We start from the raw sequence: 16,259 nt of genomic DNA, 5'->3' as shown, positions 1-16,259 counted from the left end.
AAATATAACTGATAATTGTTTCTATTGAATCAGAAAGATATAACACTGTTTTCCCCCACTAATAACACAATTAACGTCACTTCTGATTACAATGTTTTCATGTTTCAAGCATTTAACTACATGGCTAACATTTAGTTGTGCAACAAATTTTATCAACTGTACCTTCCTGTAGGTTACTAATGACTAAAACATACTACAAAGGAAAAGGGGATAATGAAATGGTATACACGTACGTCAGCACGTGTTCTTTTTACTGCTGATAAGAAGCAAAGTTTAATCGCACGGTTACGTTATCTAGTGGGTACACACACACTAAAATCTAGCTTCACATAGCAATTAAATTGTTTCGGCATCATAAAATTATTATACCAGGATTCCAAATTATAGTTCCGTTTAACAAGGGCTCCAGTGACCTTTCTAGTCATCCGACTTTAACATCAGTAGTAGGGGTGGGTACAAGTGTTAAATAATTAAGGCAGTTCAGTCCCTCGTTAATTCTGTTTCTCAACACTTTCACAAAATTTCATCTCACTGGCATCAGTAAAACTGGAGAAAAGCTTATTTGAAAAGGTCATGACGGCCATATAGTATTTCGAACCAACACAAAATATCATCACATTGTCAAGACTACCTCCAAATCAATACAGGCAAGTTTTAGGCCAATTCCACTCGTTGAATTCGAAAAGAAATTCAAAATGGGTGTTGTTTAGAAGAAGACATGATTTCGTAACCATGTTATAAAATGGCTGTCCTGGCTGTCATGTCGAACTTTTTGATGAGGCCGAAAAATAACAACACTGTCGACATCCTATCCTAAACATTCACGCCTATTTTCAACTCAATGGCACCGGTGTTTTTACATATGGCGTCCATGGTGGCCATTTTGGATTTTGCACTGACGCATGAAATCATAACACCATCCTAGGATCAGCTGCTTCAGCTGAATGTCACAGGTTTAAAATGTAAAAACAACGCACGACTTACGACGACGGTCGAATCACAATGGCTACAGGTCATCCTGACCCTTCAGATCAGATGACCAAAAATGAATATGGAGCCAAGATTATCATGATCCGCTGATAATGATTTGTTTATGTAACGAAGGACATTTTAAATTAACGATCGACCCAAACAAACAATGGGAATATAAAACAATATCATAGTATATCTGTCTGTTAACATATATTCTAGACAAATATCAATTCAAAAAAACAATGGACCTCATTTACAATAAAACGGACATAAGTTATAAATATTCTTTTCGTCATTCGTATGAATCAAATGTCAGTTTATTGATCCATAAGCGACACTTCCGGTCAACGTTAATTTGAGTTCTATCCAACTCGGTCAGCATCTGCGCAAACGATTTAATTGGATTGCCAGAGGTCTTAGGTGCGTAGGCAGGGTTAGACAGTACTTTGGGACGTCCATCCTTTGTTCGATGAAGATTTTGCTGTCCGCCATTAGAACAGTTCTGTTCAATGTTCTTTTGTAGACTTCTCTCTGAATTGTTGGATGAGGCTTTGGATGAGTTTTGGGACACTTCCTGTTCACTCGGGGCCAGTTTGGTCTTCAGCGCATATCTGTTCGGGTGCAACATCCGGTCTATTCTGTTCAGCATTACCGATGTCTTTTCGCGCTCTATCATTTCTTGGTCGATGATATCTGGCGCGACTTCTGTGTCTGGTGACGGACCAACCGGATGGATGACCGCCACCATCCCATTCCGTGATGACCGGAAATCAGTATTTGTTTTTATTTGTCGGTCCTTGACGTCCGAGCTAACGCGGCTCATCAACACTCCCTTTTTGGGACTTGGTTTCTGCACCTTTCGGTTTCCGTCTCCAAATGTAAATGGTTGGAATGTTGATTGCATGTCCTCTTTTTTAAGCGTCACTTTATCCGCCAAAGGATCGATGTTTGATCCCCACTGATTAAACAGTTGTGTCCCTCGCAAGGATTCCATACCAGTCAGACCACCCAGTCTCTCGGACTGCACGCGGTCTGTCATAAATTGACCGTTTATTTTTGGCGTTTGTTCAGAATGAATTCTACGCTTCGATCTGGCTCTATTTGAAACACTATCATCACCTTGTTGGAATGATCTGTTCAGAAAGAAAGTATATTCTTTAAGGGGACCCACTGATACTTGCCTGTAACTAGTGTTTCTGGGTTCAATTTTGTTCCAATGTTTTTCTGCCAAACTGTCTATCTGACGAAGATACTGTTTCCCGCGCGCTATATCCATGAGGCGACGCTCACGCGCTCGAGTTTCAAAATCCATCATGGAAACTACACAGAAATGTTTCGACGTGTTCAAGGTTCCTTCATAGAACACATCCAGTTAAGTCATAGCTTTATCATAGAACACATCCAGTGCAGTCATAACTTTATCATAGAACACATCCAGTTAAATTATTACTTCACAAAAGAACACGCCCACTTAAGATATAACGTTATAATATAATATATCCAGTTGTGATGTAATTTAATTAGAAACCATCCTCATGAACTACTGATCTTGTCGGGTGCGAGGCCAATACATACGAGTGTTTAACAGCATGGACAGCAATAAGTGTATTGACAGTTGGGACCACGTCAACAGTGTTTTGTCCTGTCAACAACGATGAGATATCCGATAGCCAATAAATACTGTGGTGACGCCTGTCTTTTATGTATGTACTTCAGTGAATTGAGCAATAAAATGCAACTTAATGTAAATATATATTAAACGCACGCTATTGCTTTCCCTGATCAGTTCACCCAGCACGCGATCATTCAATAGGTTTACACCTAATCAGCGGGATACTGAATGCGATTTCTTCCTTGAACTGTCGGCTTTGAATGTCAGTTGATATCTGCAGTAGAAATGCGTACTTCAAATTCCTGCACGTCGCACTCACACAGAATACATACGTGTTTGTAGGTCTACGTATACTTGACTCCTAAATATAATGCCTCTCAACATTGGTACGTATCCCGAAACTACACTAAGTACCAACACGCCGAGCCGCCCCAGCAGTCCATCAACGACGTCCGGGCAACGACGAGCACCATGTTACAATCAATAGACTATCGATAAGGCTTGTTCGCGACCTTATCTAGACTACTGCTGAAAAGTTTGCTTTTCCTACTCATAACTTGAGTCAATACTCTCCCAGTACACTCTATTTTCTCCGACCTGTAGATCAGGCTATTGGAAACATGTCAAATATTTTTATAACGTATTTTGTTCAGAAGTAACATACACATCGTAAAATGTTAACTTAAAATGTCAATAAGTTAATCTACCGACGTGAAATAAATCCGTTTTCACACCCAAGTGTGGTACCTGATTAGTAATACATGTGTATTTGTCAATATCGCAAGTCCGTCGTTTGTCCATTCACATTTATTTTGTAACTAATTAACGTCTTACAATTACTCTTCCGTTATAGTTAACACGTCTTGGTTGATCTCCGTCAGCGTTGCCCTTAGTTCTTCTCGCGCCACTACCTCCCAAAGACCGCCATTATTTAGGGGTCGTTGATCCCCAAAGGGTTCGGTGTGCAAGCACAAACGCCCACGAGTAATTATTATAGCCTGTCAATAACGAAATTATCGAGTGTCAGAGCTTTAAATTTTCTTTTGTAAAAACTATCAATAAAACTAACAAACTACAACCTGTTGAGATACTGACACGTTAGCGGGAAATATTGACTGTTGGGGAGACATTATCTACAACAAACAATTATAAGGATAGAAATAGACCGACATGTACATACCACAGGTTAACTTATAAGTACTCAATGGTACAATTTGGTGTACTCATTGTTCTAACAAATACAAATATTTACAGACTATATATATTTGCACCGAAAACATTGATCAGGAATACCTATATAAGTATTAGTTATCGCTGTAGATTGTTCTTATCAGGCAATAGTGCCGATTGGCTAGGCCATCTCCGGGAGTCCAGACATATTAAGCCCTACCGTCAACAAAATCGATCTGTGGACAAAACTACCACACGAACAAAGAAATTATTGAGTCAAAGATAAACTGTTAAAATCTAACCATATTCCCTTTGATTCTAACACTCAAGTTATATAAATAAAGTATCCCTTGTTTTCAATACCAGGTCACCTTCTCAGAGCTTTAAAAATGTGTTTAATAACAAAACGAGGGCATATATCGACGTGCTATATGGGTATAAGCACGATAACTAAATAAATACGAAGTACAACAGCAAACTTCACAATAAAATGAACAATAAATATCACGTGTTCTATTACAAATAATCGATATTTTGAATAATCCATTGTCTCGATAAATTAATCACAAGAGTATCAAATAATTCCTTTCACTGTCAATAGAACTGTGTACATCTTTGAACCTGAATTTCAATTTCATAGGGCCTGTATTCCTTTAAGTTCATGTACGTCATGGACGATGTTCTTGGTCCTGTTCACGGTCTAAAGCCACGTGATCAGAGAAGTGTTTTACTCAAGGCTAAGGAAAGGGTGTACTACAAGGTCCAATGGCACAGAACCGGAACCTGATGTTTTCCTCAGTACCAGAATGGGATTGAGCCCGATAAATAGCGTGCAATACAGTATCTATTTCCTATCTTTAACAATGATGTCTGGGAGTAAGTGAAAGCATTGTCAACATCCGAGCAAAAACTGGGATATCAATCCATATGTTGTGGCAGATTTTATGACTGACTAAAACGTCTTAGTTTATAATCGCAATAGAGAGAAGTGACAAGTTGACGAAATTGTTTCACTGACCAAGATACTGTTCTTCAGTCTATCCAAGCTTTCGAACAAAGGGCTCCTTCACCTGTTTACAATGCGTAATTTCAACATTTGTATTTTTTTTTGAAGACTAGAATGATATTTATCACTAAGTTTGGAAGCTTCAAGACAATATGCAGGGAAAGTTGGAAGACTTCGCGTATTTTCTCCACATTACATTGTTTTCGTTCTAAGCCCAGGTAACCATCTGACAACTCTCTAGTAGTGTTTGTAAAGTACATGTACTTTCACCAGGATTGACCATGACTCTCTGATACCCTTAAGTCCTTTCTTCCCGCTCAAGCATCGACCGCGACCAAGACAAAAAAAAATGAGGATAGATAGTCAGAACCCTTCGGATAACTGTTGTAGATGACGATTACGTTATTTATGGAAAAATTAGAAAACAAAATTAAACTTGCAGAATATCGTATAATTGAAGAATATGTCTACATTTGTTTCTGTCTTAACGAACATCTGGTATAATAGTATCACCTGTCTAAACATACATCTGGTATAATAGTATCACCTGTCTTAACGAACATCTGGTATAATAGTATCACCTGTCTAAACATACATCTGGTATAATAGTATCACCTGTCTAAACGGACATCTGGTATAACAGTATCACCTGTCTAAACATACATCTGGTATAATAGTATCACCTGTCTAAACGGACATCTAGTATAATAGTATCACCTGTCTAAACATACATCTGGTATAATAGTATCACCTGTCTAAACGGACATCTGGTATAACAGTATCACCTGTCTAAACATACATCTGGTATAATAGTATCACCTGTCTAAACGGACATCTGGTATAATAGTATCACCTGTCTAAACATACATCTGGTATAATAGTATCACCTGTCTAAACGGACATCTGGTATAACAGTATCACCTGTCTAAACATACATCTGGTATAATAGTATCACCTGTCTAAACGGACATCTGGTATAATAGTATCACCTGTCTAAACATACATCTGGTATAATAGTATTACCTGTCTAAACGGACATCTGGTATAATGGAATCAACTGTCTAAACATACATCTGGTATAATAGTATCACCTGTCTAAACATACATCTGGTATAATAATATCACCTGTTTAAACGGACATCTGGTATAACAGTATCACCTGTCTAAACAGACATCTGGTATAATAGTATCACCTGTCTAAACGGACATCTGGTATAACAGTATCACCTGTCTAAACATACATCTGGTATAATAGTATCACCTGTCTTAACGAACATCTGGTATAATAGTATCACCGGTCTAAACGGACATCTGGTATAATAGTATCACCTGTCTTAACGAACATCTGGTATAATAGTATCACCTGTCTTAACGGACATCTGGTATAACAGTATCACCTGTCTAGACATACATCTGGTATAATAGTATCACCTGTCTAAACGGACATCTGGTATAACAGTATCACCTGTCTAGACGGACATCTGGTATAATAGTATCACCCATCTAATTCGACATCTGGTATAACAGTATCACCCATCTAATTCGACATCTGGTATAACAGTATCACCCATCTAATTCGACATCTGGTATAATAGCATAATCACCTGTCTAAACAGACATCTGGTATAATGGTATCACATGTCTAAATTGATATCTTGAATTTCACTATTACCTGTCTTGACTTATATCTAGAAAAAATAGTGTAACTATAGTCATCCAGTTTAACAGTGTTACCTGTCGAAACGAACATCTAATACAATAGTTTGATGGGTCTGAAATGATAGTCTGAACAGTAGTGTTATCTATGTAAACTGACATCTGGAACAATATCTTAACCACTCTAAACTGACATTTTGTATAACAGTTACCTTTCTAAACTGATATCCATTACGATAGTATTACCTGTCTTAGGTCCAGAACAGTAATGCTGTCTGTCTATACTGACATCTGATAAAACCCTTACCTGTCTTTACTGACATCTGATATAACAGTGTTATCAGTTTAAACTGACAGTAGCTGTTCACTAAGGTAAGTATTTACATTCCAGGCATTTTCAGTTTTACCTGGACACTAGACAGAGAAGCAGTACACTAAGATATGTATTGTATATTCTAAGTCAGTTTTCAGTGGACATGTACACAGTGTATTAATAGGGTTTTAAATTATTTCTATGTTGCTAGTATATTCCGAAGCCGCAAAACTATCTAACATTGTAGTGTCTAAAATAACTTTTAAAAAATTTAAATGTGAAAAGAGAATCATCTTCAAATATGATATATAAGGAATGAAGTTCTTCAGTAGTTGTAGATAAAAGATAAAATGCATTGAAAATTTAATCAAAACTTGAATTAGAATTTTCCTGAAAAAAATAGGCAAGAACCAGGTTAGAGGTATTGTTTTAAAAAGTGCTACAAAATTATGCAAACACCAAAATCTGACTTTACCAGTTGAGTGGAACAGACAGCAGCAATACAAATTATTTTTAATATCAATTTGAAACGATATATTGAAACAAAAATCGATTAAAGTAAACACGGATTTACAAAGAAAAGCAAGATGTCAAATAGATATATATGTATTCCTGTAAGTAATCTAATCTAATTTCAAAGCATATCAGTAATGATGTCAAGAAAACAAGCCAAAAACTTCTGAATTTTTTTCCCTATAATTTTAATGGTGTGTAGGTTTCTCCCCGACTACTGCGCCATTATTTTTCTATCAGTTATCAGATTCACAAAAAAATATACCCAGCCGGGATAACAATAGAGAAAACGAAAAAAGAAATTCAAAGAATTACAATAACATAATCAGTCAAATTTCACTTACATTGCAGTTTGATTGACATTTCATATATTGTGTATATTTTCACGGTTGCAAAACATCTATTTCAACATACTAGAATTGTAAACACATAATTATTTATCAGTAAGAAGGCCACAGGTCACCAGAAGACAAACATAAATGTACATTGACACAGTCAGTTTTTTTGTGACTTATCTGACAAAGTAATATGCTAAATCTTCAACAAACATGTATGTTTTAAACTGATATTTTCAATTTCGCTGTACATACAAATATCAATATCGATAAAATAATGGCCCTTTTTAATTCAATAATTTATACTGACTGTCATCTGAAAGAAAATGGCACATAAGCATTAGTCAATAAAGAAGATAATCTTCAAAACTTTGGAAAATGGTATAAAACTCTTTAAAAGATATGACACCATTTCTACTGATCATATGATCCTTAAAACTAAAATTTCACACAAAACATTACACATCTCCTACAAGTTCCAAATGCAATTCAGTTACACAGTAAGTTTTTTGATGTCAGTTGATTTAATGCCTACAATAGTCAGGGTCTGTGTATGGTGTAACTAGAATACTGACAGACCAGTGAAGACTTCTTTAAACACAGATTAATTAGAAGTCATGTTGTTTCTTCTGATCAGTTCAAAAACAAACGAGCACAAGGAGAGACCAAAGGGAACATATGTATGAAATTTGAGAAATATCCATTCAGTACTTCTTACGAGATAGCAATAATAATCTTTACTAGGCAAAATCCAAGATCGCTTCCTGTCAGCCTTTTTTCCCCCCTGGTCAGTCACAAACTCAAATAGGCACGACTTGGGACCTTAAGAACCCTATACATGAAATTTGAAAAAGATCTACACAGTAGTTCTCAAGAAATAGTGATAACAAACTTTCGAAGTCAGAACCCAAGATGGTCGCTTCTGGGCCATTTGGATATTTTCTGATCAGTACCAAAATCAAACAGGCAAACCAGGGATTAAGTCAAGCATACACAAGAAATCTGGAAAAGATCTATGCTGTAGTTCTCAAGAATTGCGATAAAAAACTTTCAAAGTCAACATCTAAGATGTTCGTCTGTCGGCCATTTTGTTTTTCTGATCAGTCCCAAAATTAGATGGACACAACTAGGGACCAAAAGGAACCTCTATAAGCAATTTCAGAAAGATCCATCCAGTACTTCTCAAGAAATAGCGATAAAAATTGTTTTCAGACAGACAGACGGACCTTTATCTACTGATTGTAATCATTGCCACAGGATAAATGTTGTATTATAAAGGTGGCATACTCGTCATTTCAGTGGTACTACATATTTAGAATGGTTGAAGAACAAGTAAAATTGATATTTCAAAGGAAAAAATTTGTTTATGACAATATGTTGTTGCTAAAACTACAAGCAGATCAAAATAAAATGTGCATGGATGATAGCAGTGGTATCACATGGCTTCTCTGATCTATTATATGAAGTACAACTACAGAATTTTCTTTCAATTTAAGAAGATAATAATAAAAAATATTCTTGTAAAAGAAAACTGACCCATAGGTAGCTTAAAACTTCTGTGATAAAATCTCATTTAATTTCTATGACACATTGATCAATCTCTGTCAGTCTATCAGGCAGGAATGTTATAAGAACATTTGGCAGTACATAGTCGTGATAGTAATACTAACTAGAAAATAAATAATGATTATAAGATAAAAACATATGACACACTAACAAATGATAAAAAGACTTGACGTTAGAACAACATCATTAAATAGTAATGAACTACATCTCCAGTTATATAATCAATAAACAATTTATGTGTACAATCTCCGGTTATTAGAAGTTATCAGAACAATAAAATACATCTTAGGATAAAATTCTACTTCCCTAAACACATCAAATATTAAACTGCTTGTCTCTTCCACACAACATTTTTTATTTTTGCCCTCCTCCAAAAACATTTGTCTTTGCCATGTGTTACATTTGCTCTAAAAGCATTATATATCTCAGCTCTATCCCAAAACTACAGCCACAATTATATTTTCACTTTATTCACAAAAAGGTGAAAGTAAAAACTGTTATGAAAGTTTTTCTATGTAAAGTAAGGCATAGAAACATTTTCTATAAAACATTTAAATATATGTACATGGTACTCCTTGCATTTCAACAAATGTTCATTCTGGTTATGTACTCTATCATACATTAATATTGTTACCCTGTTAAAACAAACTATGTCGATCTTCTGTAGTAGGAAGAATTCAACCAATCAAACAGAACTTTTCATCTATCAAAGGAAAAGTGACAAGGTAAAACCAGTACTACACAAATCAAATATATACATTAAATGTTACATTGAAATATCACAAACTTTTCTACACTTACATAAAAAAACTTCTACATTGCACTGATATGTAGCTTCTAATACTGTCAACAGTATTAGTAGCACTATTGGTTTAAAATCTCCCTTAATTTTTTTCTTTTAAAGATTTGCCAAATATGCCATGTTCCAGCAAGGTTATAGTATTTCAGGTGTACATATCAGATCTTTCAGTCATTAAAGATAACAAACCTAGCATTTTCTGTGCTGAAAGCATTGCTAAAATATAAAAGCACTACTTGCCATTTCTATATGTTTTAGCAATTACTATTGATGATATAAAATTCACCATTGTACTAATTGGCCAAAAAGTTACTGCATTTGATTTCACCAAATTAAGTATGTTAACAGTACACTATCTCAATAGGAAATAACTGAAATCTGATTCAATGAAATACTGATCCACCATGGAAAGGCAGCTTTTAAGTATAGATAAGGAAAATAATTCTGAGAGCATCCCAAGGTTTTACCTAATGCCTTATTCCCGCAGTAAAACAATTATTTATATGACCACATAGAGAATTTATCCCACTAAGTTAGGTTTTACACAAAACACAATGTGAAACATTTCACGTGGCAAGTTATCAAATTATTTCTACTTTGTAGGTAGGTGACTGGTACTACAAACTGTACAAAGAAACTTGATAAACTGAAAGAAATTGTAAACTGTACATACCTAGAACAGCATTATTTTTAACAAAAAATGTCTCATTCGTGGTTAACAGCAATTTTTGTAGGATTTTTTTTGTGAGTCCAGAGCACCATTACCAAAATTTTAATGTGTTCAGTTACAAGGAGATATAGCGGGTTCTCATAATTTGAGTGAGTCCCGCAGGAAAAGGACGAGTCCAGGATGCGAGTCTCAAAAACCACTTGGTTAAACAAATACACCTTCTTTTCAAATTAACTTGAAGTCACAGACCAGTGTTTCACTCAGTCCAAGAAAATTAAGTCTGTACTATACAGTACTGTAAATATATCAATACATTCTTGTTTGATGTGCTTTAGTGGGCAGATTAGGCTTACGGGTTATAATGGAAACCCTCCAGGCTAATATCCCTCACTAGTCAATGTTAATAATATAGCCAGTAACAACATCCTTTCACTGTACATTATAATCGTTTTGCTCCCCACCTCTGTAGAAGCACAGCAATACCAATACTATAACAACAAATTACACTACCTTCCACGAAAAGATGACCTAAAATATTACAGCCAAAAACACGTCTGGGATAACCAGAGACTAGAAGGTACCATAAACACAGGACATAACTATATATTGACAGATTTAGTACATGATTAGATCTAAAATGTTCACTCAGATTGTAACAACTTAACCGTCAAGCTGAGGTTGACAGCAACCAATCAAAAAATTGATTGGAATAAAATGATTTATAGCAGATTGGCATTGTACAAATTACAGAGACTTTAGCGACAATTCTCCACAATGTACAGAAATCATAACAATTCTAAAATATCTTACTACATGTAAGGAGCCACTCTCTAACATATAATGAGCATTTCGTTGTTGGACTATTAACCTCTCTAATGGCAGATAAGTATTATACAAATCACAAAGCTGCTTGTAGCAATTCTCTACAATGTTGGACGTCAATAAAATTTCTACAGAGTGCCAATCATACACCTGCGCATACAGTGGTTGTAAGATAAGACAGTCTATATATCTATTTGGCATAGTCAGTATGAAGGCAGTGGAGACAGCATCACACAAAGCCCGCACTATATATATATCAGTCATCCAAGGGACACTTCCCATTTACTGTCACACAGAAGAACTATACTCCTGTGGATTCATATATTGCTAAATCTGTCAGTCAATGATAGCATAACTATGTACAGCAGAGAAATTCTCAATTTTTGACCAAATAAAACAATTACAGATCTCTTCTAGATACACTGTATCAATAGCAAGGAATCAAGGCTGTGTCATATAGAATACATGTATATCCATTGTAGTCAATACAGCCTGTGTGGATATCTCATGTTCAGACTTAAAAATTGCTATAATTGTTTGGTAAGTAAGTTTAGTAAAATAATTCAACAATGCTGAAGTGATATCCATATATGTATGGGCATCACAGACATGATAGGCTTGTAACATGTTATTTCCCTAGAGTTAACAAAGTTGGTCAAATTAGCAAGCACAAAAAAAATTGTAATCAGGACAATAACGAAAGATAAAGATGACTACACAATGAATATTTCTGGTTAACAAAATGTATGGGATACCAAACAACTCTTTCTTCATAAAAAAGGTATTATGTTACACTTATTAACACCTCAGAGACCAAGGTGATGAACTTTGCTACTCAAGCTATATTTAAATTAAGTTGGTTGAACAAATTACTAAAGGTAGTCTCACATTGTGAGATCACACTGGAAATATGAGTGACATCGGTACCCTTGTGTTTTATGATAATTTAACTAAAACTTGGAATTTCAATGAATAGATATTACTTCAGCATTTACAGAAAGTCTTTTGACATAGATCTTGTGTTCTGACATCATTGATATACATCCTCAATGGACTTTGGATTCTGTGAATTTTCAAGACCTTGCTGTTGCTTTTCCAAGATAGTGGCGAGCTTTGTGTGATGTAAGTTGAGCAGGAGTTTTCTCCCTTGATCAGGAATCCTCCTCCATGTAACTCTGAAGACTTTCAAATGGGTCTGTGTGAGGAGTACTAAAACAGAAACAGAACTTATTAAAGAAGAAATAGTATTTCAAAATTCTGGCACATTATCCATGTATAATTGTATTATATAAATAATATTTTCATCATGTAGAAGAAGTTTTGACTTGAAATATTTATCAAAAATAAATTATCTAAGGAGATTCTTTTCATACACTTACTTATTTTTGTTCAATTTAACAAAATGCAAGTAGTAAGCCTTTCATCACAGCCTACTACTAGCACATTATCATATTCTTGAACTTCTTCTCTAATTATTAAAAGAAAAATAGCTTAAAGGATAAAGGTTGATGCCAAATTGACTGATCACACCAATGTTTTTTTTCATGCAAAATCTTGTTATGAAATAAAGAATTTTCTTCAAACATTAGAACTGCTATCATATGATCTCCATCCATTGATAATGTTGATTTTAAGCAAATATGTTATACACAAACCTAAGAAACTGTTGAAGCCGTCTTCTGCGTTGATATTTGCGATACATATAATAGGCTGTCATGCTAATTGTTATAATGGCTGCCACACTAAACATAAGACCTAGCACAATGTCCACAGCTGAGGATGAAAATATGGCCTGCTCCTTGTAAGTAACATTAGGCTCATCTTCTCTTTTTGTTTCTGGTCCCAGATCTGGCTGACATTTACCTGTGAAGTAAAAAGTCAAATTTACCTGGGTAAAATGATGTTTATATGTAATGACTGAGGTCACTCCAGAGTGTTCAGGCTATTACGAAGGATGACTAAGTTTGATGAAATTGAAACAAGTGTCAAGACACTAATTTCTATCCCACCCCAACCTAAAGAGCACTTACAAAACATTTTCTGTAAATATTTTTGTTTAACTGTTTGCTAGGTTTGCCATCCTGCTGATAGCCAGGGTCATTTCATCAGATTGAAACTATGAAATGGAAATGATATCAACATAGTTATATTTTACCTGTTGATACAGTCTTCAGAAGTGATTCATTATCATCACAAATCACATGAACGAGATAGTTTGTGGTCTTCCTAAGATTGCTTAGTGTGACATTATTCTCTGTGACCATTATGAGTTCAGTTTTATCAGCCATTGATTGACTTTGGTCCAGATCCTTGTACCAGACAGTACATGACACTGGTGTAGGAGTGAGAGCATGTAGCGATACTAATATGGCTGCTCCATCTATACAAACACTTTCCATCTCCATGTGAAGCCCTGGAAGTGTCACAGTATATACCAGCATACAGGCACCTGTAACAATACATATGTGTTTTACAATTTATAATGTTGATTATAATTACAATCCAGGCATGTGAGCTATGAAAACTTTCTATCCATTTTGATCATGCATGTAATTTACAGAATCATCAATTTTTGGAAGATTAAGCCAATAATATATCACTTTATATTGCATATGAATGTACAACTGTAGTACTTTTATTTTTGAAAAATTCATTGACAGATTCTAAATACTGACAATCATCAACTTAATATATCAGAATGATAGTTCATAACATCATAAGACTTAGCATACATTTTTAGTGGGTCACACAAGTAAAATGTCCCTATTCAGTTCTTTCACCATCATAAATTTGCACCTTCATAATCTAATGATAGTTTTTGACATATAAGTGAAAATTCCAAATTCCAAAGATCTTTGTTAAGATGTTTTTACAACCAATATCCTTTATAACGTAACTTCATGTACCTTGGTATACATTTTTATTTGAATATTTTGTTGCAATTTTACAACGTCATGGAAGTATCATACAACATGAATATCTCATTAAAGGAATATGAAATATATCATCAAAGTAAGTGCCATTCTAATTCCCTATGGTTAAATTGGTTATAATCAAAAAAAGAACTCATTGGAATCTTGATGCCCACCAGGAATGATCTTTTTTTAGTTCTATACAAGACTGATCTTTACTCTTACCTAACAAATTTTAAATGTCAACATCAAAGATGTCTGCTTGTTAGTTATTTTGTTTTACTGATCAGTCTCAAAATGAAAAGGGAACAAGTAGGAACCTTTGCTCACCAGTCTCAAAATCACCTGAACATAACAACAAGGGCCTAGTACTTCTTATTCAAGGAACTTCAACTGTCAAAATCCAAATTAGCCATTTTGTTTCCCCAACATACTCAAACTTTAACTGACTCAACTGGTGACCTACAAATGAAAATGCCAAGGTTCTGAAATATCATTTCAGTACTTCTCAAGAAATAGTGATAACAAACTCTAACTGTCAAACTCTAAGATGGGCACCTGCCAGGTATTCAGTTTTTCTGGTCAGATTCAAAACTGGATAAGCATGGGTCCAAGGGAATCCTTAAAGCTTGAGAAATGTTCTTTCTTCCATTACTTCTCAAAAAATAACAATGGCAAGGTTGTTTAGGAACAGACAATGTACTATGGATCTGTCCACCATATAATGATTGTAACTTATCTACATATGGATATGACTGAGAATAGTGAATTTCCCTTATCGTTTATTTTAACCAAAAAGAAACAATGCATACTAGACTTTCAACTAGAGAACCTGTTAAAATTGGAATTCCCCAATTACCTATTTTTTACCTATGACAACTATAAAACTATAAAACTTATCTTACAGCTGTTGCCACCAAAACTTGTTTCTTTCTTTCATTATTACTCTGATTATGCTGTTAATTGATTTGATTTGAGGTTCCATTATTCATAAAGTTATTATCATTTAGATTATAAGATCCTTTTTTTCTAACATTGAATAATTGAATACTTTTAATTCACACTAAATTAGCATATATTCTGTTTTATCTTATATCTCATCAGCATATTAATGCTGACCTTTGAAGTGCATAAAGAGATTATACATATCTAAATAAGCTTAACAAAGTCCAAAGAATCCTCCAAGGTAACTTAACCTGTACTGTGTGTAAGACTTTCCTAAAATGTCACCATTACATACAAACACTGAAATATTACTGATCGTGGTGAATTAACAGATGTAAGTTTTGAGTATAAATCTTTTGATTGATTATCGGAATTCAGATGACAAGCAAGACAATATGACGAGCAGGATCACCAGACCCAAGTTGTGATCGTGTTTGAACTAATGAAGACATTCAGTGTTAACTTCTAAACCGAGGATATTCTCAATCTATAAAGCTTTTGAAGAAGCAGACATTAAGTAGTTACCTAAAAATACGATGCACTGCAAGATTAATGGAACTGTGATTCCAAGTCTCATTTCAAATACAACAGTTGGAAATAAATGGCGTCCTTCTTTGTAACTGTCCGTCACATCCTTTTGAAGGGGGCTGCTGAAGTTACTGTATGATGCCACTTTGTACAGGGCGTATATTGGGTTTTCGCTAACATCAATATACTTTCGTGACCAGACTTATAAAAAACACGTATAGTTATTAGTTAATATGGAATACAATGCAACATATATATTCCCACAGTGTTGGTTTTCTTGAAATGAACTGAGGTGGTAAACAAACATCTTTTGCAGAGAGAATGTCCATCGATTCCAAACTTCCGGTCAGTCTACACACGACTGGCGCTTGTTGTGAGCCTTCAATGTAAGCAGTCTACAGACCTTGAACTATTGTTTACAAAAGTAGTTTCCGGGTAAT

The 16,259-nt window shown here is 34.8% G+C and overlaps 2 protein-coding genes and 1 long non-coding RNA gene across 3 annotated transcripts; all 3 read right to left on the bottom strand.

Moving 5' to 3' along the window:
- Positions 1 to 1,264: 1,264 nt before the first annotated feature.
- LOC132560336 (uncharacterized) lies at positions 1,265 to 2,284 on the bottom strand. Its single transcript, XM_060225011.1, has one exon. It carries the CDS (start codon positions 2,282 to 2,284, stop codon positions 1,265 to 1,267), a length of 1,020 nt encoding a protein of 339 aa, XP_060080994.1.
- A 2,906-nt stretch (positions 2,285 to 5,190) lies between these two features.
- LOC132560379 (uncharacterized) lies at positions 5,191 to 6,982 on the bottom strand. The gene is made up of 2 exons (XR_009554651.1): positions 5,988 to 6,982; positions 5,191 to 5,885 (listed from the first exon to the last, which is right to left on the bottom strand). It is a non-coding gene; the product is annotated as an uncharacterized LOC132560379 (long non-coding RNA).
- A 424-nt stretch (positions 6,983 to 7,406) lies between these two features.
- On the bottom strand, positions 7,407 to 16,165 carry LOC132560356 (uncharacterized). Its single transcript, XM_060225031.1, has 4 exons — positions 15,817 to 16,165; positions 13,590 to 13,883; positions 13,090 to 13,297; positions 7,407 to 12,643 (listed from the first exon to the last, which is right to left on the bottom strand). The coding sequence occupies exons 1-4, from the start codon at positions 15,866 to 15,868 to the stop codon at positions 12,586 to 12,588; spliced, it is 612 nt and encodes a 203-aa protein (XP_060081014.1). The 5' UTR covers positions 15,869 to 16,165; the 3' UTR covers positions 7,407 to 12,585.
- Positions 16,166 to 16,259: the final 94 nt, after the last annotated feature.

This window comes from Ylistrum balloti, unplaced genomic scaffold, assembly GCF_031769215.1.
Source record: "Ylistrum balloti isolate Yb309-2 unplaced genomic scaffold, AGI_CSIRO_Ybal_v1 Utg369668, whole genome shotgun sequence".
NCBI lineage: Eukaryota > Metazoa > Mollusca > Bivalvia > Pectinida > Pectinidae > Ylistrum > Ylistrum balloti.
The sequence above is the reverse complement of the archived record's forward strand: the minus strand, read 5'-3'. Positions and strand labels throughout refer to the sequence as shown.